This window comes from Bipolaris victoriae, assembly GCF_000527765.1.
Source record: "Bipolaris victoriae FI3 unplaced genomic scaffold scaffold_7, whole genome shotgun sequence".
Lineage (NCBI taxonomy): Eukaryota > Fungi > Ascomycota > Dothideomycetes > Pleosporales > Pleosporaceae > Bipolaris > Bipolaris victoriae.
In genome coordinates this window covers 135,821-156,937 of record NW_014575385.1, presented here as the reverse complement: position 1 = coordinate 156,937, position 21,117 = coordinate 135,821, and the positions used below count along the sequence as shown (strand labels likewise).

Sequence of the window (21,117 nt, the reverse complement as noted above, 5' to 3'; positions counted from 1 at the left end):
AGAGCGAGGCAAGCATGGGGGGGGGCGGCGATGGGCCTAGTGCTATCAGGCAATCCCGGCCTCGCTCCCAGCCCACGACCACGACGACGCCCATCACACTCGTCTTACATCCACCAGTCTCCACCACGGTAGATAAATCGGCCAACAGCCCACACCGCCGGCCCCCCCAATGTCGACCATGGCTTCGAAAAAAGATATGCGCCGCGCCGACCTCAGTACGTGACTAACCGCCCGCCAGCCCTGGCTCTCTGGCGCTCGCAGCCAGCGCCCCCCGTCATAGGGGCTCAACACCGTGTGTGCGTGTGTGTGTCTAGTCACGTGGCTAACATGATAGTGCAGTCGTGCCCTATGCCGAACCCGAGAAGAGCAAAGATGAAGGCGACATGTCGAGTGAGCAGCGCCCTGCCGTCTCCCGCTGACTGCTCTGTCCTGTACACGCACACCCTGCTAATCTGAATGGCGACTTTGCAGGCACGCTGTCGAGCACGCTGCCCATGGCTGCTGTAAGTGACGCTGCCCTAGCCGCCACCATGCTGCACGCTGATATAGTTCCCCCCAGATCTTCACGCGCAACAAGTACGCACTACCCCAACGTGTTGATGTCGAGGGACTCGCGCCCAATTGCAATGGCCATGATGACTGACGTGGAACGGTGCTGCACAGGATGATCGGCTGGTGAGTCGCCTGCTGCCTTCAGTGTGTGTGCGACGTTGCATGACTGACGCAGTGCAGGGTTGCCGTAGTCTTTGCTATCCAGGCTTGGCTGGCTGAGACGGCCGAACAGAGGAAGACGTCGACTACGCCTGCTTACTTCCAGGTCGGCATGTCTAGTATGCATGCTCCCATCCCAAGTAGAGTCGGCTCCCATGCTAATTCACTCGCAGTCATGTCACTCCTCGTCGTAAGACGCTCTCTCCCCCGCCTAATCCTTAATTACCGAGATAATGTTGATGCTGACGCTGTGCCACAGACGTACTCGTCCATGTTCCTCCCCCCGCCGCCTGCTCGTCCCGGCCAGGCGTCAGGCACCGAGGCCTTTGCTGCCGTGCCCCCTTCGTAGGCGGCAGTGCGTGGATAGATTGTCTGTAGCCGGTGCCAAGGTAGCAGCTGTACCATGCAAACTGTATAATCCAATCTTGGCCGCGAGCATGCGACGATACATGTCGGCTGGCTGCCAACGACCAATGTCTTGCACCATCGACGGTTCGTGTGTTGCCGCGTCGCCCCGTGTCACTCGCACCCTTGCCTACTCGCATGCATTCGTTCGCATTCCATAATACGGCAACCAGCACCGTCTATCCATCTGCATCCATCCATCCTACCCTGTCCTGTCCTGTCCTGCCTTGTCCTGCCTTGTCCTGCCTTCACCCCGTGCACAGACCATAGCGGGGCTCGCTCTTCCCCTTCCGCATCCCCACCTCTCTTTCCCAGCCTGCTCACTCGACCCTCCCGACTCTCAGCTGCAGCAGCAAACCCTCTTCCAAACCCCCCGTGAAGCCCGCAAAACTTCCCTTTCCACCGCATCTCAACAGAAAACTATCTCACTGGCGACTCGACACATCCATAACCCCACAACCCCCCACCTACACACGCGCGCCCACCGACAGTCGTATGTCCATCGAGAACCTTAAGACCTTCGGTAAGAGCTGTGCAGCTGCAACCCTCAGCCCCCCACCACCCTGCAGCACAACGCGCAACCCGGCTGCTAACTCTACACTGCAGACCCGTTCGCGGAAGCGGATGAAGATACCGGCCAGGTCAAACAGACTCAGCAGGACTACATTCATATTCGTATCCAACGTACGTGCCTCACCGCCCTTGCACAGTTGACGCGAGGGAAAAAAATAAAGGTCCTCGCTGCAGGAACACTCCCCCAGCTGACGCAACCACAGAGCGCAATGGCCGCAAAACCCTGACGACGGTGCAAGGTCTCCCCAAGAAATTCGACCAGAAGAAGATCCTCAAAGTGATCAAGAAGAAGTTTGCCTGCAATGGCACCATTGTGAGCGACGCCGAAATGGGCGAGGTCGTCCAGCTCCAGGGCGATCAGCGAAAGGACGTCCAAGACTTCTTGACCGACAAGAAGGAAGGCCTCGGTCTCGACGCAAAAACAATCAAGGTGAGTCACCCTCCCTCTCACTTTTGCTCCAAAATTCGGGGGAACAATATAAAACTTTGTTTTCCTCTCCGCAGCGAAATGCAAGAACTGACGTTGGAATTACTATTTAGGTCCACGGTTTCTAGTCCCGAGTCACTGTTTACCTTTTTTTGTGCGCGCACCCCCCTTCCTCGAGAAACATTCCGACCTTTCCTTCTTTACTGGGGCACACGGCTAGAGCGGCACTGCTTTCTCTCTCGGAAGTTTCGGCTGAATGGTCTTCCTCCATTGTGAGTAGGCAAAAGTGGAGAGCGGGGATTTGAGGTTGCGATAGTGAGAGAAGAGGCTTTTTTTTCGCGCGGCGGTGTAAATGCTTATGCGCTGAATGATTGCGTTGGACGATGAGCTCTTTTTTGTATGTGATTACTACCAAGTGAGTAGCGCTCAAATTAAGAAGCCTTGTCTCTCTACAATTCGCATTTGTGACATTTGCTCGCGTGACTAAAGTTCGAAGAGAAGATGAAAAAAATCGCAAGTGCAGACTTTTTTTTGCAAAAAAGATCGTCCTTTGTGAGGGACCCCAAAAACCCACATGGTTATTCTTCACACGTCAATCCTTATGTACAAAGTATGGTTACAGGGTAGGGGAAATTTCCGTCTTCTCTCTCTCTGGACACGGCTGTTGTAGCTCTCCAAGTCCATCAAATCTACGCCCCGCCCGCCTGCACATCCAGCATCTTGCGCCAGTACTCCTGATCCCTCTCAATCACACTCGGCGTGCTCTCCTCTGCAAACCCCCACACCTTCCAGTCCTCCTCCTTGCCCTTGATAACCCTCTTCTGCAACACCAGGTACTCCGTCACCGTCTTCGGCACCACATTCTCCTCTTCAACTACGTCTAGCACAGCAACCTCTCCACTCCCATTCTCATCCTCCATCTTCCGCTCGCGCTGCCGCTGCTTCTCCAGCTGCTGGCGCGCCGCATCCGGGATCCAAGGTAAGCGGTGGATTGCGCGGTTCGGGGTCGCTGTAGACGAAGAGGAAGCGGGGATTGCTCGAAGCGATTGCTCGGATACGAGGCGTACGACGACTTGTCTGTAGGCAGTGTCGGGCATGGACTCGCCGAGCGGTGCGGCGCGGTGCGATACTACGCGGCTTGATTTAAATGGGCCATGGAGCCGCCATTGCAATTGCACAGGGCCGCGGGAGAGGATGCGGGATTCGAGGGATTTGATCAGCGGAGGGAGGCAGGTTTGTTTTAGGGGAGCGACGGTGCCTCTGTGAGAACATATGGGTTAGTAGAGCAGTTGGGTTTGGAACGGAGGGAGAGATGCGGACGTACTTTGCAAGGTTTGAGTAGATTTTCTCGTAGTTTTTTTGTGCGAACTGAATGTATTCTTTGTTGTTGAAGAGGTCGATGGGGAAGAACTTTGTCCAGCCGGTTTTTTGGATGCATGCGCGGTAGTAGTATCGTCTGGTGCGTTGTCAGCCAGTGTACGAAGCCATTGTCAGACAACGTTGTCCTCTGTGATTCTTCCCATGTCTTCTCTCTGATATTCTCAATTGGCTTGCCCTCTCCCCCGCCCGGCATGACTAGCCCACCTCATTCAATTCCAGAAAACCACTTACGAATACAGCGCTGTCCCCTTGCTCTTCACCAGATCCCAATAATAACTCGTTAGCCCCCGAAAACCAATCCCTTTCAACTCGCTAAACGGCGCTCTGATGATAGTATTTTGCAGTAATCCAATGTCCTCAGTCATAGCATCCGCACTAGTCTGCGCCCTCTCAAAGTTGACCTTTGGCGACGGTGCAAACTGTGCCTCAGCCGCAGCCCTGATTTGTGCGTTATCTTGACCGAGTTGTTTGCGTTTCGAGGGGCGCGGCGGGGTGCTCGAGAATGCGCGGGTGGTCGGTATGAGGGATTGGCACCGGGAAAGGTTGTGTGCTCGGTTTTGGTATTGGTGGCGCAGGAAGAGGCATTGTCGCTGTAGCGCTGGTATTCGAACTGTGCGAAGCGGGATATGTGTCGACATGCTGGGCAGCTGTGGTGTGGCACCCCGCGCACGTATTGCGTCGTGTGGTGGGGGTCGTTTTGGTATTGAGGGCGGCGGCCGCTGAAGATGTCAAAAGTCGACGTTCTGGGCGGGAGAGTCGCGCTAAGTTTGTCGGACCTCCGAGAAATCCAAGACTGGCAATCAAGGCCTTGAGATTCGTGCTACAACCATCAAGTCTTGGCTTTCGCATATAATCGGGAATGATTTTAATTTTGAACAGATGTACTGCTGTACAATTGTCATTTGTTCGTTGAGAGTACGATCTAGAGCTCGTGCTATACACGGGAAGAATACGCCTGTAACCCGCGTCCGCACATATCGTAACCTCATTTTTTATCTTCCTGATCCGCATAATACAAATACAAGCTCTGTTGGAGCTGAGTGGTGATAGGAGTACGCCCGAAAATGCCAATCAGATCTCCCTTCCTAAACCAAAAAAAAACGCCGTTTCATGCAAGTAGATGTTGTACACATACGCATACAGATCAACAACACGCTTCGTTTACATGTTGCTACTCTCCCCAAGAAGTTTCAGCACGCCCTCATACGTGCCGAACATGATGGCAGCACTGGGCACCACACGGAACATGTGGGGGACGAGGCCGCCATAAAGTGCTGCCATGCCTTCTTCCTTCCAAATCAGCCGGAAGCATTGGACGAGACCAGTGTACTTTTGTCGGCCGTCTGCCATGGGTGCTTGTCGTAACCTTGTGCGGACAACCTCGTGTGGATATGTGATGAGTGCCGCCACGAATTTGGCCGAACCAGCAGCAGTCAGCTTTCCCGTCCATGCAACAGTCTGATCCCATACTGTCGGTGGCTTGCCGCTAGCGAGAACCCTCTCCTCTCTTCTCGCCAACGACAGCTTCATCTGTTCATACAGCATCCACTGTAGTGTGCTCTCGGTGACACCGAGATAACTGGCTGTCAGTCCACGGTATAGTCCACGAACACCTTCTTTGCGTATGGTTTGCATTGTGCAGTCAAAAGCGTTCTTGTACTGACGACCTCGACCGTCAGAGTGGGTGTTCTTGTCCAATTGCAACCGCGTCTTGACCAGCCAAATAGGATTCGTTGCGGTTCCAGTCACGATACCGGCGGCGGCGGCACTGCAGAGATGTACCCATGCGGCTTCCTGTCCGTTGTTGAATTGTGTGCTAATCAATCGCTTGCCGTTTCCGTATGCAAAAAAGTTGATTGCGCGAGCGGGGACCACACCAATAAGATTAGGCCCCAGTCCTTTGAACAGTGCCCGCCAGCCCTCTGCCTTGGGGACTTGCCACAATATCTCTCCCGTTTCCCGGATGTGCAGTAGCGAACTTCGTGCAAAGGACATGGTTTCTATGGGTGGCAAGCCTCGGGCCGCGCGCATGGCGACGAGGTGCTGTTGATAAAATGTGGATTGTAGACGAGTCTTGAGGACATCAAGCGGAGCAGTGAGAGTGGCAGAGGCCATACCACCGAGTCTGAGCAGCTGTTAGTTTCTGGTGCCATTGCGTAAAGACTTTGCTCCATACCCTCCGGCAACGAAATGCGCCCATGACTTTCCAGACTTGGGATCTTCTTTTGCTACGGATGCGCCATCTGCCCGTTTCGGCGGTGTGACTTCTCCCAATTCTCGCGACGAGGGTGGCAGCGGTTGCAAAGGGTGGGCGGGGCCGTCTCGAATACCTCGAGGCCTGGAGGTTTCTTGCAGTGCCATCGAGAGACAAAAAAGTTGGTGGCGGGGCTGGCGACTTTTCTGATTGTGTCGTGAGAGGCGGGCGGGGACGATGAAGCGTCGATGGATTGGCGGAACCTTGACTGATTAAATCTCCTGCAAAAGTCTCGTCTGGCGATGAGTGTGGCGGATGCGCTGTACATGCAAATGCAAATGTAAATGTCCCCAGATTTTTGGCATGTAGGCCCGATGCGGCTAGCGACCGGCGAGACTACCGCGGCGTCATAGTTGCATTGCGTCGTGTGAGCCTCACCCAGATCGAGAGCGAGCTGCCATTGCGCCTCTTGCACATTGCACCGATCCCACGCCAATATGCGCCCGACTTCGGCTTGCCTTGCACCTGGTTTCTTGAAGCGCAGCTTGGACGAGTTCAAGCGGCTCTCCAATTTTGGTGAGTGCCAAAAATCGCATTTTGGATGCGCCGCCACTAACATTTGCAGCGCTCAAGCTCGAGGGCCTTAGGTCGCCCCAGAAGCCATTCCCTCTGATTCTCTTCAATCAGCCCGAAGATGTCGAACTATGCAAGCGTATGAGCGATAAAGACATTGGCGGCTTCTCTTCTGCAAACTTGGACTTCCACCCTCCTGTGAAGAACGAACCCCCTCATGTCCGCTTTCACGGCTCCATATCTACACAACTGCCACACAACCAACCGCACATTCAGAGGACCGGATACGCCGGGTGGAGGACACTGGACCGTGGCTCGACCATCTTCGGCAAGTCGCTGTGGGATGTGAGCATGTATAGTTTCCTCGCCATCCAATTCAAGTCAGATGGGCGCAAGTACTTTGTAAACGTCCAGACAGAATCCATTGTCCCCACCGATATTCACCAGCACTTGCTGCACTCCAAGACACCTGGAGAGTGGGAAACAATCTTGATCAAATGGAACGAGTTTGTGCGGACAAATCACGGCCAGGTTGTAGAGCCTCAGAGAGAGATGTTGACGCAAAAGGTGCGCACAGTAGGCATATCGCTGATAGATCGGATACCAGGGCCGTACGATCTGAGTATCAGCAAGATCTGGGCAACAAATGCGACAGATGAGGACGAGTTCTTGAAGGCTGCTCCGGTCCCGACGTTGCAATCTAGTGAAGATGATCTGAAGAGTGTCAGGAAGGATTCTGGAGTTAGCAACTCTTCGCGTCAGACGATTACATAAATATATATAATATTAAATTGTTGTAATTGACTCTAAATATTTCTTTGCTGCGCTCACTCTTGCATTTTCACTGTTCCTTGACGAATTACAACGCTTAATACTATTGTGTTGATGTAGGATGCGTGGCACTGCCTATGCGGAGCCCATTGCTTCGCGACAGGTACGCGCCTGCGCGCTCGGTTGCTGGTTACTGGGCCGATCCATCAACATCACCTTCACCAAATAGGGCTCAACTTGAGAACCGCACAATCGACAAGAAGACTGCTAGCCACATCGCCAGTACACAATGCACAGTTTGCACAGAGGAATATCGTGAAAAGTACCCTGGAGGCAATAGTCCGAGGACCACAACATCTCTTGCTTTGTTTATTGTAGCTACCTACAACAAATCTAGAAGCGACAAGAATGACGATACCTCGCTACCTTACGGCGCAGAAGATCAGTCTTCTTGTTTTGACTCGTCTCTACTGCAATTTTCCCCTCCCATCTTCCGCGACAATACCTATTCTCTCCTTCATCCTGTCAGACAGCCTGCCTTCAACACCATCTAGCGCACGGCCACAGCCCTCTACCTCAATCCAACAGGATGCATCTTTCTCGATCGATGCATTCGAAGATGTGCTTCAAGGACATGCATCAAGCATGCCGGGCCGGACCCTGCTCGACCTGTTTCTTAAGCAAATGTGGGAAATAAATTCCTTCGATGCGCTGCATGCTCTCTTTGACAGTATTCTGGAGATCATTACGGCGCCGCAACCATCAAACCAAGAGGAAGAGATACCAGACCGCACCTATCTATCCAAAACATCACCCCTGGGTGCATTTGTTCGTAGAGCACATTTGGAGTTTACAAGACTGCAATTCGACGATTCAATGAAACTCTGGTCATCATTCATCAAATACAGGGCTCCAACAGCGCAATGGACCAAGCGGCTTGCTGGCCTAGCTTCAAGTGGTGTCGATGTAGTCGCTTCCGAAATGGGCTTAAGAGCTGGGGATGATGTATATGAGATTGCATACGGCCACCTGGAGGACCAGGAAGAGCAGCCCGCAGATACAAGCCTGGACGACCTGGATCGGATACTCGACTTCCAACTTGATCGACTGCAAAAGTTTGGAGATCGCGTTCCAGATGAAATGAAAAGTCGGTTACGCAGCATGGTGAGCCCGTCAGGACAGGTACATCGCCAGGCGCATTTGGTGCACTTTTTCGATGCCTGGAAGGCGGGAGACTACACATCCGCATTTGACAACCTGCATCGCTACTATGACTATGCCATGCAAACACGCGAGAAGATTCACTACCAGTATGCCCTGCTACACATGGCTATTCTGCAGGCCGATTTCGGCTGCTTCGGCGAGGCCATAGCTGCTATCAACGAGACCATTGCAACAGCTCGTGAAAACCAGGACATGACTTGTTTGAGCTTTAGTCTTAGCTGGTTGAACCATATGGCTAAAGCATACCCAAAGCAGATGAGAGGTGCAGGATACATGAGTATGCTTGGAAGCGAACGAGATGCATTGGCGTTCCTTAAGGCCAAAGCAAAGGATGCTAAAATGTATAATCTGCTCAGCGCAAGTCTGCTCAACGAAGCAAAGCTTTCTCTCGCAACCGTACGTTATGCTTCGGTCACTTAATCGGGCACAATGCTAACATCCCACCAGGGCGATTCCATCCCACGAGCGCTGGAACACATCTACCAGTCCTCCCACCTCAACATCAAAGAGAATGTAAACAGCTATGGCGGTCAAATGCTTCTCATAGCAACGCTCTACAACCGCCTCGGCATACCACATCTATCTAACGTGCATTGTGAGCTCCTTCTCGACTGCTACTCGCACTCATGTCCCGTTGAGGAGCGTCTCCGTGCCATTGGGCGAAGAGCCTTTGTCATCAATCAGAACGGTAACTACGACGAAGCGATAACTATCCTCGAATCCGTCGATACATCAGTACACAAGTCTCTCAAGTTCAATCAGTTCCTCGTTCTATGTATTGGCCTCATCAAGCTGAGAAAAGCTATCCGAAGGTACTTGATTCACATCGCAATCCAAATGACGAATACTAATCTATTTTGAACAGATCCGACTGGCCAACAGCCACGCACCTCCTCGAAACACTCAAACCTACCAATTCCCCGTCCACACCTCCTCTTGACCCGGAATTGTCGTTCGTCCAGCACGACACTTATATCAACTATCTCGTCTCGACAGCTCAATTCCCACTTGCGTACCAATGCATTTCGGCCCTTTCCCAGTCCCTCAAAGAAGATAATGCCGATATACAGCAACGCATTTCGGTACTGCTCATGCAGGCAGATCTCTGGATCAAAGTGGGGAAACCGGAGAGGGGGTTCAGTGTGGCCCTCCGGGCAGCGAGTGTGAGTTTCAGGGCTCGTTTGGGATTCACGCTCTGGTGTGCAGTCGGTTGTTTGGGTGCAATCTTGAATTCGCTGGGTGAGTATCGAGAGGCGAAGAGGTTGGTGGAGGGTGTGCTTCCTCAGGTACGTATTTACATCCCTTTGTTCCCGTGGCTGAGAGGTAGACCGATGATGCTAATATCTTGTGAAACAGGCTCTAGAAGGCGGAGACAAAATGCTCATCGGGACCCTGTACTCGCACTTATCAGATTCCTACATGGGTCTTGCTAATCCCAATCTCCCACCTACAACTACTACTACTACTACGGCCTCGAACCCACCCCAAACACCTATCACAACCACAGCACCAATGCACCGCTCCCGTTCAACCAACGTCGCCAAAGCAGAACTCTACACTGACCGTGCACGAGATAGTTTCCGGAAAGCGGGGTACCTAGATGGCGAATGCGAGCAGCTGATGAAGAAGGCGATCATCGCCAAACTGCGGGGCGACGAAAAAGTAGCAGAGGAATGGGCAATGAGGCACAATAGCGTTTGGGAGGAAGGACTTGCGGGACTAGAAGGCTAAGTCCGTATAAGAGATATATATAAACAACGGCAATGCGAATCATTGAGGACGTTTGCCGCACACACAAAGTCAAGTTGCAGATACAAAAGGGAAAAAATGCATTTGCTGATCTACCGTCTCTCTCAGCATGCTTGCTCTCGTCGTACTATGTACACACATTCAGCCCTGGCGGTTTGCTCTCTAGATAAGGGGGTTTAGGCTTGAGAATGGCATATATGACATCACTTGTATAGAAGCGGTGACGTGCAAAGCGCTTACTCGTCCTTCTTGTGGTAGTTAACCTTGTCGTTCCAGAAAAGGGTCTGTTTGTGTGGTCAGATATAAGGCTTTGGGGTGTATGTATGTGTATATTTGGGAATATACCTTGTCACCGTCTCCCCAGAAGTAGTTCTTGGTGCGAATGTTCTGGTAGGGGTACTCGGGCCTCTCAGAGCGGGGGTGCTCGTGCTCCTCGTGGGCTACGTGCTCCCAGTGGGCATCCCACCTCACCTTTGCGTTGACGCTGGCGACGATGATGCAGGGGACGGCGACGCTGTGGAGATGGTTAGTGACCATTTCGAGGGGGAAACAGCATTATATCTTTTCCGTCTTTTTTGAGGCTGCCGTAATTCACACCAGACACCAATTCTCGCCTCTTCCGTATTCTATTTGCTTGTCCTCAATTCCACAATCATCTGATTGTCCCTTCCTCATCCTCATCGTCATTCCCCCTCTTTCCCCAGAAAAGTAGCCGAGCAACTTACTAGAGCGAAAGCTTGCGCCAGAACTCGCCAGACTCGCCGGCATGCTGCTCAATGTGAGCACGCTCACGGTTGAACTCGTTGTCCTCGGCACCGGCAAATTGCTTGGGGCTCTCGGAGCTGTAGTTGCGGCGGCCGGCGCGGGCAGGAGCGCGGGCAATGGCCTGGCGCGGAGCGGCGCGGGCGAAAGAGCGGGCGGCGAACATGGCGACGGTTTGGGGTGGAGTGGAGATGGGGGGTGGTCGCAATTGGTGTGGGCGTAGGCGTGGGCAGTGAGGTTGTGACAGAGGAGCCAGCTCCGAATTGACGAAACAGGGCTTGGCACGCGCAACTCAGATGGGCTGATGCGGAGTTTGCCGACCCCGACGGGTAATGTGACGTCGTGCACTGGTCGCGTTGGCGCGTCTTGCCTCTTCACGCGAGCAGCTTCATTTGCTGAGGCATCGACGAGGGAGCAGGACGATGAAGAAGCTTGGATATATACATGCCTGTCGTCGTCCTCCGTAAATTGCTTCCACACATACCACCATGGTTCGCATCACCACATGGAATGTCAACGGCATTCGCAACCCGTTTGGGTACAAGCCATGGAGCACGAATCGCACATTCAATGCCATGTTCGATATATTGGAGACCGATATTGTAATTATGCAAGAGCTGAAGATCCAGCGCAAGGACCTGACGGATGATATGGTCCTTGTACAAGGCTGGGATTGCTACTTCAGTCTGCCCAAGCACAAGAAAGGTACGCCACCTTGACATATATACGCTAGCCTTGTCACCCCATGCTAATATACTCCAGGATACTCTGGTGTGGGAATCTTCACACGACAATCCGTATGCGCTCCTATCCGCGCCGAAGAAGGCGTCTTAGGCGCTCTTTGCCCTCCCAACTCGACAACGCCCTACCGCGAACTCCCGGAATCTGACAGTATCGGCGGCTATCTGACTCCCGAACAAATTGCATCCCTCCCTCCTGATCTTGACGCAGAGAGTTTAGACTTGGAAGGGCGCTGTCTTGTCCTGGAGTTTCCCGCTTTTGTCCTTTTTGGTGTCTATAGCCCAGCAAACAGCAATGGCTTACGAGACGGATTCCGCATTGGCTTTCTAATAGCGCTCGAGACACGGATAAGAAATCTGACGAAAATGGGAAAGAATGTCATCCTTACGGGAGACTTGAATGTTTCCCGGGACTTGATCGATACGGCGAGAGCGGAAGAACATATACGGACGGAGGGTATGACACATGACGAGTATCTAAGCACGCCGAATCGTCGCATCTTTAATCAGCTCTTGCTCAATGGAAATGTTCCAGGTGAGCGGGACGAGGGACGGGAAGAGCCGGTACTGTATGATTTGTGTCGCGAGTTCCATCCTGATCGTGAAGGCATGTATACACATTGGGAGCAGAAGATCAATGCCAGGCCAAGTAATTTTGGATCACGGATCGATTTCATTCTTTGCAGCATCGCCATCAAGGATTGGTTCCAGGACGCAAATATCCAAGAAGGATTGATGGGTTCAGATCATTGTCCGGTATACGCGGTGTTAAAAGATAAGGTGCCAATACAACGGACATCAGGAACAGAAAGCGTAGAAGAGGAGGTAAATTTGCTAGATTTGATGAACCCAGCGGGCATGTTCAAAGACGGTGTACGGCAACGTGATTACGATCCAGCCAAGGACGTCCCGGCTCTTAGCGGGAAACTTCTCTCGGAATTTACTAAGAGGAGGAATATTCGGGACATGTTCAGTAAAAAGCCAACACCTCCAAAACCTACGCCTGTGGTAGTTCAGCCGGATGTCACAGCAAAGGCTGAGGTTGCAAGTACTGCGAGCACAGCGGAAGAGCAGATGGATAGAGATCTGGCTTTGGCAATTGAGGCTTCGAAAGCAGATATGCTTGCAAATACGGAAAACAAACCCACATCTTCACAGAGTCCTCTCAGGTCCGCTGAAAAACGACGCGCATCAGCCTCTGCTTCCCCTGGAAAGCCAATCAAGCGGGGCAAAGCTGGCGCCCTCGCTGTGTCTACCAAAGGTAACAAGGGGCAACAATCACTCAAAGGTTTCTTCCAGACACATAGCAAGTCTGCAGATCCTACTACGCCCAAAGACGCAGCGCCATCAGTCTCATCTCTCGAAACCACGAATACTCCAAGTCAGAATGCTACGGAAATGCCTCATCCACCTTCTCCGTCGCCGACAACTAACGAGGCGTTTGATTCTGATCCCCGCGCTTCTCAAGAAGCGTCAAGGGAAGGCTGGACGAAGCTTTTCTCTAAGAAAGCAGCGCCCCGATGTGAACATGGCGAACATTGCATCACTCTCACGACTAAAAAACCAGGAGTCAACTGTGGACGGCAATTTTGGATATGCCCTAGGCCAATTGGGCCTTCAGGACACAAGGAAGTAGGGACGCAATGGCGTTGTGGAACGTTTATCTGGTGTAGTGATTGGAAAGGCAGTTGAGGGAGTCAAGCAAGGTGTGCTGAAACTGCTGCGCCATTATTGGATGACTGTATTCCCCTCGATGGTGCTACACCCGAGCAATGCCCAAGATTGCAAGAATATGGCGAATTGTATGGAGGATAGGACGGGCATTGCACCAAAGTAGCAGATGCGTCACAAGGACAAGGCCAGAGCCATGGGCAAATGAACGCATGCAGAATCAAAGCACACGTAAGGTAGGAGTAAGACTAGGCCGCACACATGGTCTGCTCGCAGATTCGGTACGAAACGGCTGTTTCGCAATACAATGGGATTTGGATAAGAATGCGATGGTGCTGAAGGGGAGGGGCTGGGTGCATGCCGTTTATCGATTCTCCGAGTTCGGATGCCGAGGCGGGGGGCTGAGGGAACGGGGCGGGACGACGGAACGTGGCTATGCGGGGAGATGGGCAAGACCACCAGACGAACAGTCCCTTTGGTACGACGGTCGAATCTACCCTAAGGCATGTCGAGTCTGGCACACGACGATTCTGCAGCCGTGCTGCCATGTGTTGCTTGGCTATGCTTTGCATCTGCGTATACTTAGAATAGAGAGAGGCGTGAGCGCCGCCTGCGCGCTGGCAACTGTGTGCGCGGCAGCTGTCATCGCCCATTCGACATCAGACGATGGATTTGCCCAAAGGCTTTACGACCAGGCCAGACAAGCCGGCCAGTATCCACCACCTAATCCTGCAGAGGCACAGAAACGGGCCGGCAGCAGTTCGCGGGCGCTTGCCCGGCACTCGGTTGTTCCCGCGGCCATCTTGGTTGCAGTTGTTTATGAAACACCAACACTCGCCCATCCAGCAGCCGCGCCTATCGTCACTGTGAGCGCCTCGCGGATGGGCGCTCTCGGTGGGTCGCAAGGCATCTTGCTCGGCCCGTGTATGTTGGATTGCTATTCTCGCAGCCTGGTCTCTCTCGCACGCTCTTGACCTTGGGCGACTGTTCCGTGGGCATTCCTTTTCTGGATCAGGCTGCGGGCCTTGCACTTGGACGTGGTTTTCTGCGACATGCGACTTGCGACTTGCACTCTTCTGCAGGTCCCCGAGCTCAGCCCTACAGAGCATTGATGACTACAGCGCCCTACATACACACGTCTGACCAAAAAGACGCACCCCTTGCTCGTTTGTCGCTTGCCAAGGTCTTTATTTGGGCCTTGAAGCCTGGTCGAATCAGCGCCAGATTAGCCGCCCCTAAATCGCTTCCCCCTTCCTCTACCGCTACCCCTCCATTCGGTACTCGAATTATTCTTAGACACAGCCGCATCTGGCTGCACAGTGGGTATTCTCAAACAGGCGCTTCCGTTGCAGGCACCCTCCCCTGCTCGAGGGGACGAACCGCTCACGTTTTTGTGCGCCGACCACTCACAGGCCCAGTTTTGGCCAGCCCTGGCCCTCTTTCATGGCGCTTGGAGTCGTGACCCAGTGAACGGCCTCCTCTTCGCCTAGTCACACATACCATTCTCGGTACATGGCAGATCGATCCGGCGATTACAGAAACATGTCCTGGTTTCAAAACAATTCTCCGGCCGGCCTGACGGCCTTTGTTGTGGATGGAGGCTCTGTATGTGGCTTATTGTATAAAGATGCTCGCCATGCCCCTTGATGCATCTTCAGACAGCCCAACTCCAACAGGTACGACTACAAGTTCTCTCATTATCACTCGTCAGGCCATCTCCCATCTTTTCTTCTCACTCTGTCACTCTCATTCTCCACCGACTTGGTCTACTCTAATCATAATCCGCTATCTGGCCGCTTCCATCACTCTCAATCGTTGTCTTCTACTTCCTGTCAGCGCGTCATTCCATATCTCTATTCCTGTCATCACGTTCTTCTCTTGCTTGTCTCCTCACTCAATTGGTCGACAATGCCTAAGATTGACAAGGGTCCGTCGCATCGCCATTCCGTGTCGACTTCATCGGCTGCAGGCGGAACTCGAAGCTCCTCTTGGTCCACCAAGGATGACGAAACACTTATCCGCGCCAGAGCCCAAGGCCTCAACTGGAACCAGATCGGACCAAAGCATTTCCCTTCCAAGACTCCAAATGCCTGTCGTAAACGCCACGAGCGGTTGATGGAGAGGCAGAATGCGGAGCAATGGGACGGCGTCAAGCTCGAGATTCTAGCACAAGCCTACATGGACGTGCGACAAGAAATGTGGAGTTTGCTCGCCGCCCGTGTTGGAGAAAAGTGGCAGTTGGTTGAGACAAAGGTGAGTTTGTTTGTAAAAGCTAGGGCCTTTGTAGTGCAATACTGATTTGACCTCAGTGCATGGAAAAGGGACTTAAGAATCTTACGCAGGCCGCTAGGTCGGCCCACAAGAAGCTCGAGAATGGTACCTACCACGACTATGAAGACAGTGGAATAGGCATTTCTGACCTCGAAGAAGAACAAGAGGATCAACATGGTGGCATGTCACACATGTCCTCAATCTCCGAACCCCATTACTCTCCGTACTCTGGCTACCCACAACCACAGCATCAGCGGGTTCCCAGCATCCAATCTATGCTGCACCCGATGCAACAGCATTCGCATCATATGCAACAGCCTATGCAGCAGTCAATGCAACAATCTATGCAGCCGTCAATGCAACAACCTATGCAACAGTCGATCCAACAACCCATGCCGCAATCCATTCAGCAAATCCAGCAACCCATGCAGCAGCCACTCCAGCAGCCAATGCCACAGCCAATGTCACAGCCAATGCAACAACCAATGCACAGCCAGTCAATGGCATATTCGTCGCATCAGCTATCGCACCCGCAATAGACGGTTGACATCGGCGCTACCGGACTTTGCCCTTTTTTCCTACTTATTTTCCTTCAACATCTCATTTCTCACGATCGTTACGACTCTCATGGCTACCTTTTCACCCGGTAGCTTTCTCTTTTCTGTACCAATACCCTTCAGAAACGCACCGATACCCATCACTACCATCTCGTAGCTTCTCTTCAAGATATACACCTACATAGGTGATTTAGACTGGCTAGCATAGCAGTCGTTCTATACACTCGATCTGTTCGCAAGGAACAGCGGAGGACCGTAATAGGGTCGGACAACAGGACATTCTCTTGCATCAAGATCTATACTAGCATAGGGTTATTTCTTTCGTATTTTTTAACTTTTTTTTTCGATATATGTTCGCAGATACTAGGATGACGTTTCTTTGGTATGCGGAGATGGACTCGTGTATTTTTTTTCATTATTTCTTATGCTTCTCTTCAATGTTATCTCTTTCTTTTCGTGTCATCTTGATGCTTCCTGGCGCATCTTCCAGTATATGACCGAGTTTCACTTTCCATCTGACTACTTATTGTACAAACTTGTATGTCAACTGTACTGACAGTATCACCAACCTGTAGCTGTACAAAAAGAACCACACTACTAGCTGCCTACCAGCTACGAACACACCGTTCCCAGACCCCGCTATCGTTGAGTCGACCCTGTATCATCTTCGTTACACAAGCGCACAGCCCCGAGCCGCATACACAGCCTCCGCCATAGTAATCCTTTAACCCCACAAACTTCCAAACATAAGCACACACAAGAAAAAGACAGCCTAGCGATTTCATGCATACCCTCTCGCAGAGCCTCACTAAAAATAAATATTTCAATTCTGTGCATGCGGCAACGACACACCCTTTCCCGCCGTCTGCACTCTGCACGCGACAGCAACAAACTAGGGCCACGCGATTGGCGCATGGCGCACACCCGCACCCGCAAAAGGCCGATTTGGCGCTAAACAAGCATCATGACATAACCACCTTGTTCTGAAGCATTATCCTCCCCCCATCGACAATTCGCACAACGAAACTCAAGATGATTGACCGATAGTAGTCGCAGCCGAAAAAAAAGACTCCGTCATTTTCCCTTCCCTTTCCTCTCATTGCTTCAATCAAAGCGCAATGCCCCGCGCCCCTCTCCTTCGGATTCCATATACAGATCCCTTACCCGCACCTCGCATCATTCCCGCAAGCGGCACTACAAGCAGTGGCGCCATTGCCGCTCTTGTAGACTTTTTATCGCCATGCCTGCCTTCCCGATCGCCTTCTTCGCGTCCTGCATTTACACCCCACAATGCCCGACCAGCAAAAACACTTCTCCTCACCGGCGCAGGCATATCCGTAGCATCGGGCCTCGCAGACTACCGCGGCGCAAACGGGACGTATACGCTCAATAAAACGTACCGCCCGATTTACTACAATGAGTTTTGTGAGAGCCACGAGACGAGGAAGAGGTACTGGGCTAGGAGTTTCATAGGGTGGACGAATCTTGAGCGTGCGAGGGCGAATGCGGCGCATGTGGCGTGTAGGGAGTTGGGGAGTTTGGGGGTTGTTGGGGGTGTGATTACACAGAGTTCGTTCTTTCCCCTTCTCCCCCTCCCCTTCTATCTTCTTTCTCAGAAAAGAAAGGAAGGATTACGGTGGAAAGTTAGCTAATGTGTTGTAACTTGGGACAGACGTTGATTCCTTCCACCCAACCACACACCCCCACCTCCCCACCATTGAACTCCACGGCTACCTCCGCAACCTCGTCTGCCTCACCTGCCGAAACGAGTACTCTCGACGGACCTTCCAATCTCAACTTTCACATCTAAACCCCTCGTGGGCGGCGTTTCTAGCAGAAATGCTAGAGACGGGCGCGCTGAATACTGAGAATCCGCTTGAGCGCCGCAAAAGAGGGCTCAAGACGAATCCGGATGGCGACGTGGATATCCCTGATGCCCCATATACTACCTTTCGCTACCCCGCGTGTCCTACGTGCTTGGAGAAGCCGCCGAGGCGGGCGGATGGGAGCGAAGTTAGTGTGCAGGTTGATAAGGATGGGGCGTGGGATCCGCGCAGTGAGGGTGGGGTACTGAAGCCTGCAGTGATCATGTTTGGAGAGTCTATTCCTGCGGCTACCAAGGTGGCGGCTGAGCAGGCTGTTGAGGCGGCGGGGAGAGTGCTGGTGATTGGAAGTAGTCTAGCTACGTATTCTGCGTGGCGGCTTGTCAAGAAGGCCAAAGAGATGCATTTGCCGATTGGTGTGCTGAATATGGGTGGAGTACGAGGCGAAGAAACTTTTTTTGGCGATATAAAAGATGGGCATGCAACAAGGGATGCGGTACGTTTGAGTGAGAATGCGGAACAGATTCTTCCGAGTGTTGTGGGCATTTTACAGCGTATGCAAGAAAAGAATTAGATGAGGGGTTTTCCCCCAATCTGTTTAGTTTTTTTCTTTCTTTTTTTTTCATCTTTCGAAGGATTGAAGAGAACGAAAAGAAGATATGATTCCATACTATAGAAAGAAAGAAAAAAAAAGACAGGTACAGGGTCCATCAGTCTTTTGTGGTATCAAAAAAAGCGGAAAGGTACAAAAAGAAAAAGAAAAAAAGCAGAAAGAGGTTTATCTAATGCCCGCAAGAGACTTTATACATATGTGCATATAAAATGGTGTTTTTTTTTCTCAAACACTGCTCCATCAGAAGAATCGAAAAAAAAACTCTTCATAATTTCAATGTGTGTCTGAGGTGAACATGATATGTTCGAGATTAGTATCAGAAAACCAGTCTAACAACAACTCTCCTATCGCTGCTTCATCGCATCTCCTCAGTGTCATAAATAGCAACAGTAGCAACAGTAGCACCAGTACCATTGCTCAAGTCCTGCTTGTTGCCCATCTCGTTTGTCGCAACCGCATTCTACGCTTTCGACTTTGCATCCAGCAAGAGAGCGAGGTTGCGCGCGGGGGTACGCATGAGGTCGTCGCTGCAGGCCTTGCAGATGCGGAGTTGACACCATGTGCAGCACCACTTGCGTTCCTTGCCGTTCTCGCGACAGACCATGCAGGCCATGGGCTGGAAGACATTGTTGGACCAGATGTTCTGGGCGTGGCCGGTGTAGCAGTGTAGGTGCTGGTTTGTGACTTGTGGGACGAGCGAGGAGGGTACGGGGATGGATTGCTCGGTTAGGGGCACAAAGGGAGGAGGTGTTGCGGGTTCCATGGCTTCGGCGGGCTCCGTGGCGATTTCGGGTTCGTTGTCTTTAGCGACGGGGGATGGAGGGATGGAAGGTCCGGGAGATGGGGATAGATTTGGGATGCCGACGCTGATGGACGTGGGGCGCGAGGGCGCGCTCAAAGGACGAGAATCAGAGCGTGGTGGAAACTCGAGTGAGGTGATGCGAGCAGGTGGCTTGGCGTTGATTGGTGGTGTTGGCGCATATGGAGGCGCAGGGTTTGTGAATTCTGGCTTGATCTCTTGTTGCACTGATACTGGAGGTTGTTGCTGTGGCTCGGCGATGGGCTCAGCGACAACAGGAGACTGCTCGTAAATGGATGAAGTCCTCGGGTTGGTCGGGGGAGGCAAGGGCGAGACGGGTGAGATTCCAGCGTCTGGTTCCGCGAGAATGGGTTTTAGTGTTGGAGAAGGTGTCGGCTCTGGGGTAGTAGCGTGTATGTTGACTGTAGGGGGTGAGGGAGCCGGCCTTTGTGCCTGTGTAAACCGAATTAGTTACTAAAACTCATTCTCGTGGAATAGGGCTCCAGTACCCTGAGAGTTTCGTCGTGATGCAGAAGCATCTTATCTGACGAGTACTGGTGGTGGAAAAGGGAGGTAAATATATACCTTCAATACACTCAGGCCTGTACTGCTCTTCCCCTGCACGTTCACAGGCGATCCTAGAGAGTTGACACGTGGATTCGAGGGCAGACCAAAGACCTTCTTTGGTTGTGCCAAAGATGCCGTATCCTCCTTTTCCTCGTCGGGTGTTGGCGGGAGCTGAGCTTGCATATTGGGCAGATTCTTTTTCGGTTGAGAGTTCTCCATTTTGCTCACACTTACTTTGCTCTCGATATTTTCCCTCTTGGGTGCAGACGTGGGAGCTGTTGGCACGGCCTTTCTTCCTCGTGGACCATTTCCTAGTTCTGCCAGGCTCTTGAAAGCCTTGACAGCCTCTGGAACAGCTTTGCGCTTCACAACTGGCGGCGAGGCGTCACTCGACTTGTTTTGCGACAAGAGCGAATCATTCCGCTCCCTGGCTTGCTTTGAAACTCTACCTCCCATTTCCTCCCTTCGATCCGATTTAGGTGGAGGTGGCGGGGGAAGATCTTCTACTGCAGAGACTGGTGAAGGAATGGATTGAGACGGCAATGGAAAGGCCGATGGTGAAGGGACTGTTGCTGTTGACCCGTTGCTGATGGTCAGCTTCAGCGAAGCCGGTCTGGAACCGCGAGACAGGCTACGTGACACAATGCGCTTCCTTGGTCGTGGGGAGCCTCCGACTGAGCTAGATGGCGATAGGGGTGCGTCTTGGTCTTCTGCTGAACGTTAGTCTACCATAATGGAACATTAATCATTGTTGGAGCGGTTGGTGCAGGTGAGGTGCAGAAACGAAAGTAACAGAGACATGGTGAAGTATGTGACGACGTGAAACCAGGACGTGGTCAGTGTGGACCCAAGCTATGGTTCAGACCAGCGAGGCAGGCAGTCTCAAGATCCACCACCATGTTGGCTCATTCGTGTCAAATTTCAATAAAATCGCTCACCTCGAAGTTGGAATTTGGCGTCCATTCGCTCTGAAGCAGGTACAGGTTTGCGCGCGATGCTGTCTGATCGTGGCGGAGGCGGAGGGAGCTCTTTGGTCACTGACGCAGGGGAGTAGACTGACGGGGACTTGCCGTCCGGCTCAAAGGAATTTCCATAGTCGCTGAGCAGTGCACTGACAATGTCTTGACGAGACGATGGAGTAATGGCTAGGGTGTGTTGGGTTGTGATGTCGGACATGATTGTTGTAATGAATGTGTGTGTGTGTGTGTGCGTGTGTGCGACGTTTGCGATGAAGGTCGAATGAATGGAAGTGTCTGGATAGACGGGTTTGTATGTAGAAAGCGAACACAAGCTGGTAGAGAGCGTGG

The 21,117-nt window shown here is 52.3% G+C and overlaps 11 protein-coding genes across 11 annotated transcripts; 7 read left to right on the top strand and 4 right to left on the bottom strand.

Annotated features, from left to right (window-relative positions):
• Positions 1-178: 178 nt before the first annotated feature.
• On the top strand, positions 179-2,244 carry COCVIDRAFT_33837 (hypothetical protein; the record flags this gene model as incomplete). Its single annotated transcript, XM_014705656.1, has 7 exons — positions 179-215; positions 340-390; positions 472-503; positions 728-830; positions 1,723-1,800; positions 1,893-2,119; positions 2,230-2,244. The coding sequence occupies 7 exons, from the start codon at positions 179-181 to the stop codon at positions 2,242-2,244; spliced, it is 543 nt and encodes a 180-aa protein (XP_014561142.1).
• Positions 2,245-2,805: 561 nt separating this feature from the next.
• Positions 2,806-4,134, bottom strand: COCVIDRAFT_33836 (hypothetical protein; the record flags this gene model as incomplete). The annotated part of the gene is made up of 3 exons (XM_014705655.1): positions 2,806-3,376; positions 3,441-3,572; positions 3,728-4,134. 3 exons carry the CDS (start codon positions 4,132-4,134, stop codon positions 2,806-2,808), a joined length of 1,110 nt encoding a protein of 369 aa, XP_014561141.1.
• A 523-nt stretch (positions 4,135-4,657) lies between these two features.
• On the bottom strand, positions 4,658-5,857 carry COCVIDRAFT_87563 (hypothetical protein; the record flags this gene model as incomplete). The annotated part of the gene is made up of 2 exons (XM_014705654.1): positions 4,658-5,621; positions 5,673-5,857. 2 exons carry the CDS (start codon positions 5,855-5,857, stop codon positions 4,658-4,660), a joined length of 1,149 nt encoding a protein of 382 aa, XP_014561140.1.
• Positions 5,858-6,187: 330 nt separating this feature from the next.
• COCVIDRAFT_87355 (hypothetical protein) lies at positions 6,188-7,037 on the top strand (the record flags this gene model as incomplete). Its single annotated transcript, XM_014705653.1, has 2 exons — positions 6,188-6,266; positions 6,316-7,037. 2 exons carry the CDS (start codon positions 6,188-6,190, stop codon positions 7,035-7,037), a joined length of 801 nt encoding a protein of 266 aa, XP_014561139.1.
• A 405-nt stretch (positions 7,038-7,442) lies between these two features.
• Positions 7,443-9,989, top strand: COCVIDRAFT_22779 (hypothetical protein; the record flags this gene model as incomplete). The annotated part of the gene is made up of 4 exons (XM_014705595.1): positions 7,443-8,654; positions 8,706-9,070; positions 9,124-9,544; positions 9,615-9,989. 4 exons carry the CDS (start codon positions 7,443-7,445, stop codon positions 9,987-9,989), a joined length of 2,373 nt encoding a protein of 790 aa, XP_014561081.1.
• A 254-nt stretch (positions 9,990-10,243) lies between these two features.
• Positions 10,244-10,935, bottom strand: COCVIDRAFT_87367 (hypothetical protein; the record flags this gene model as incomplete). The annotated part of the gene is made up of 3 exons (XM_014705652.1): positions 10,244-10,291; positions 10,353-10,521; positions 10,733-10,935. The coding sequence occupies 3 exons, from the start codon at positions 10,933-10,935 to the stop codon at positions 10,244-10,246; spliced, it is 420 nt and encodes a 139-aa protein (XP_014561138.1).
• Positions 10,936-11,257: 322 nt separating this feature from the next.
• On the top strand, positions 11,258-13,201 carry COCVIDRAFT_33831 (hypothetical protein; the record flags this gene model as incomplete). The annotated part of the gene is made up of 2 exons (XM_014705651.1): positions 11,258-11,474; positions 11,532-13,201. The coding sequence occupies 2 exons, from the start codon at positions 11,258-11,260 to the stop codon at positions 13,199-13,201; spliced, it is 1,887 nt and encodes a 628-aa protein (XP_014561137.1).
• Positions 13,202-13,509: 308 nt separating this feature from the next.
• On the top strand, positions 13,510-14,154 carry COCVIDRAFT_87556 (hypothetical protein; the record flags this gene model as incomplete). Its single annotated transcript, XM_014705650.1, has 1 exon — positions 13,510-14,154. One exon carries the CDS (start codon positions 13,510-13,512, stop codon positions 14,152-14,154), a length of 645 nt encoding a protein of 214 aa, XP_014561136.1.
• Positions 14,155-15,088: 934 nt separating this feature from the next.
• On the top strand, positions 15,089-15,990 carry COCVIDRAFT_22776 (hypothetical protein; the record flags this gene model as incomplete). The annotated part of the gene is made up of 2 exons (XM_014705594.1): positions 15,089-15,433; positions 15,490-15,990. The coding sequence occupies 2 exons, from the start codon at positions 15,089-15,091 to the stop codon at positions 15,988-15,990; spliced, it is 846 nt and encodes a 281-aa protein (XP_014561080.1).
• A 1,136-nt stretch (positions 15,991-17,126) lies between these two features.
• On the top strand, positions 17,127-18,405 carry COCVIDRAFT_22775 (hypothetical protein; the record flags this gene model as incomplete). The annotated part of the gene is made up of 2 exons (XM_014705593.1): positions 17,127-17,577; positions 17,681-18,405. 2 exons carry the CDS (start codon positions 17,127-17,129, stop codon positions 18,403-18,405), a joined length of 1,176 nt encoding a protein of 391 aa, XP_014561079.1.
• A 499-nt stretch (positions 18,406-18,904) lies between these two features.
• Positions 18,905-20,986, bottom strand: COCVIDRAFT_33828 (hypothetical protein; the record flags this gene model as incomplete). Its single annotated transcript, XM_014705649.1, has 3 exons — positions 18,905-19,696; positions 19,829-20,520; positions 20,749-20,986. 3 exons carry the CDS (start codon positions 20,984-20,986, stop codon positions 18,905-18,907), a joined length of 1,722 nt encoding a protein of 573 aa, XP_014561135.1.
• Between the last annotated feature and the right edge of the window lie 131 nt (positions 20,987-21,117).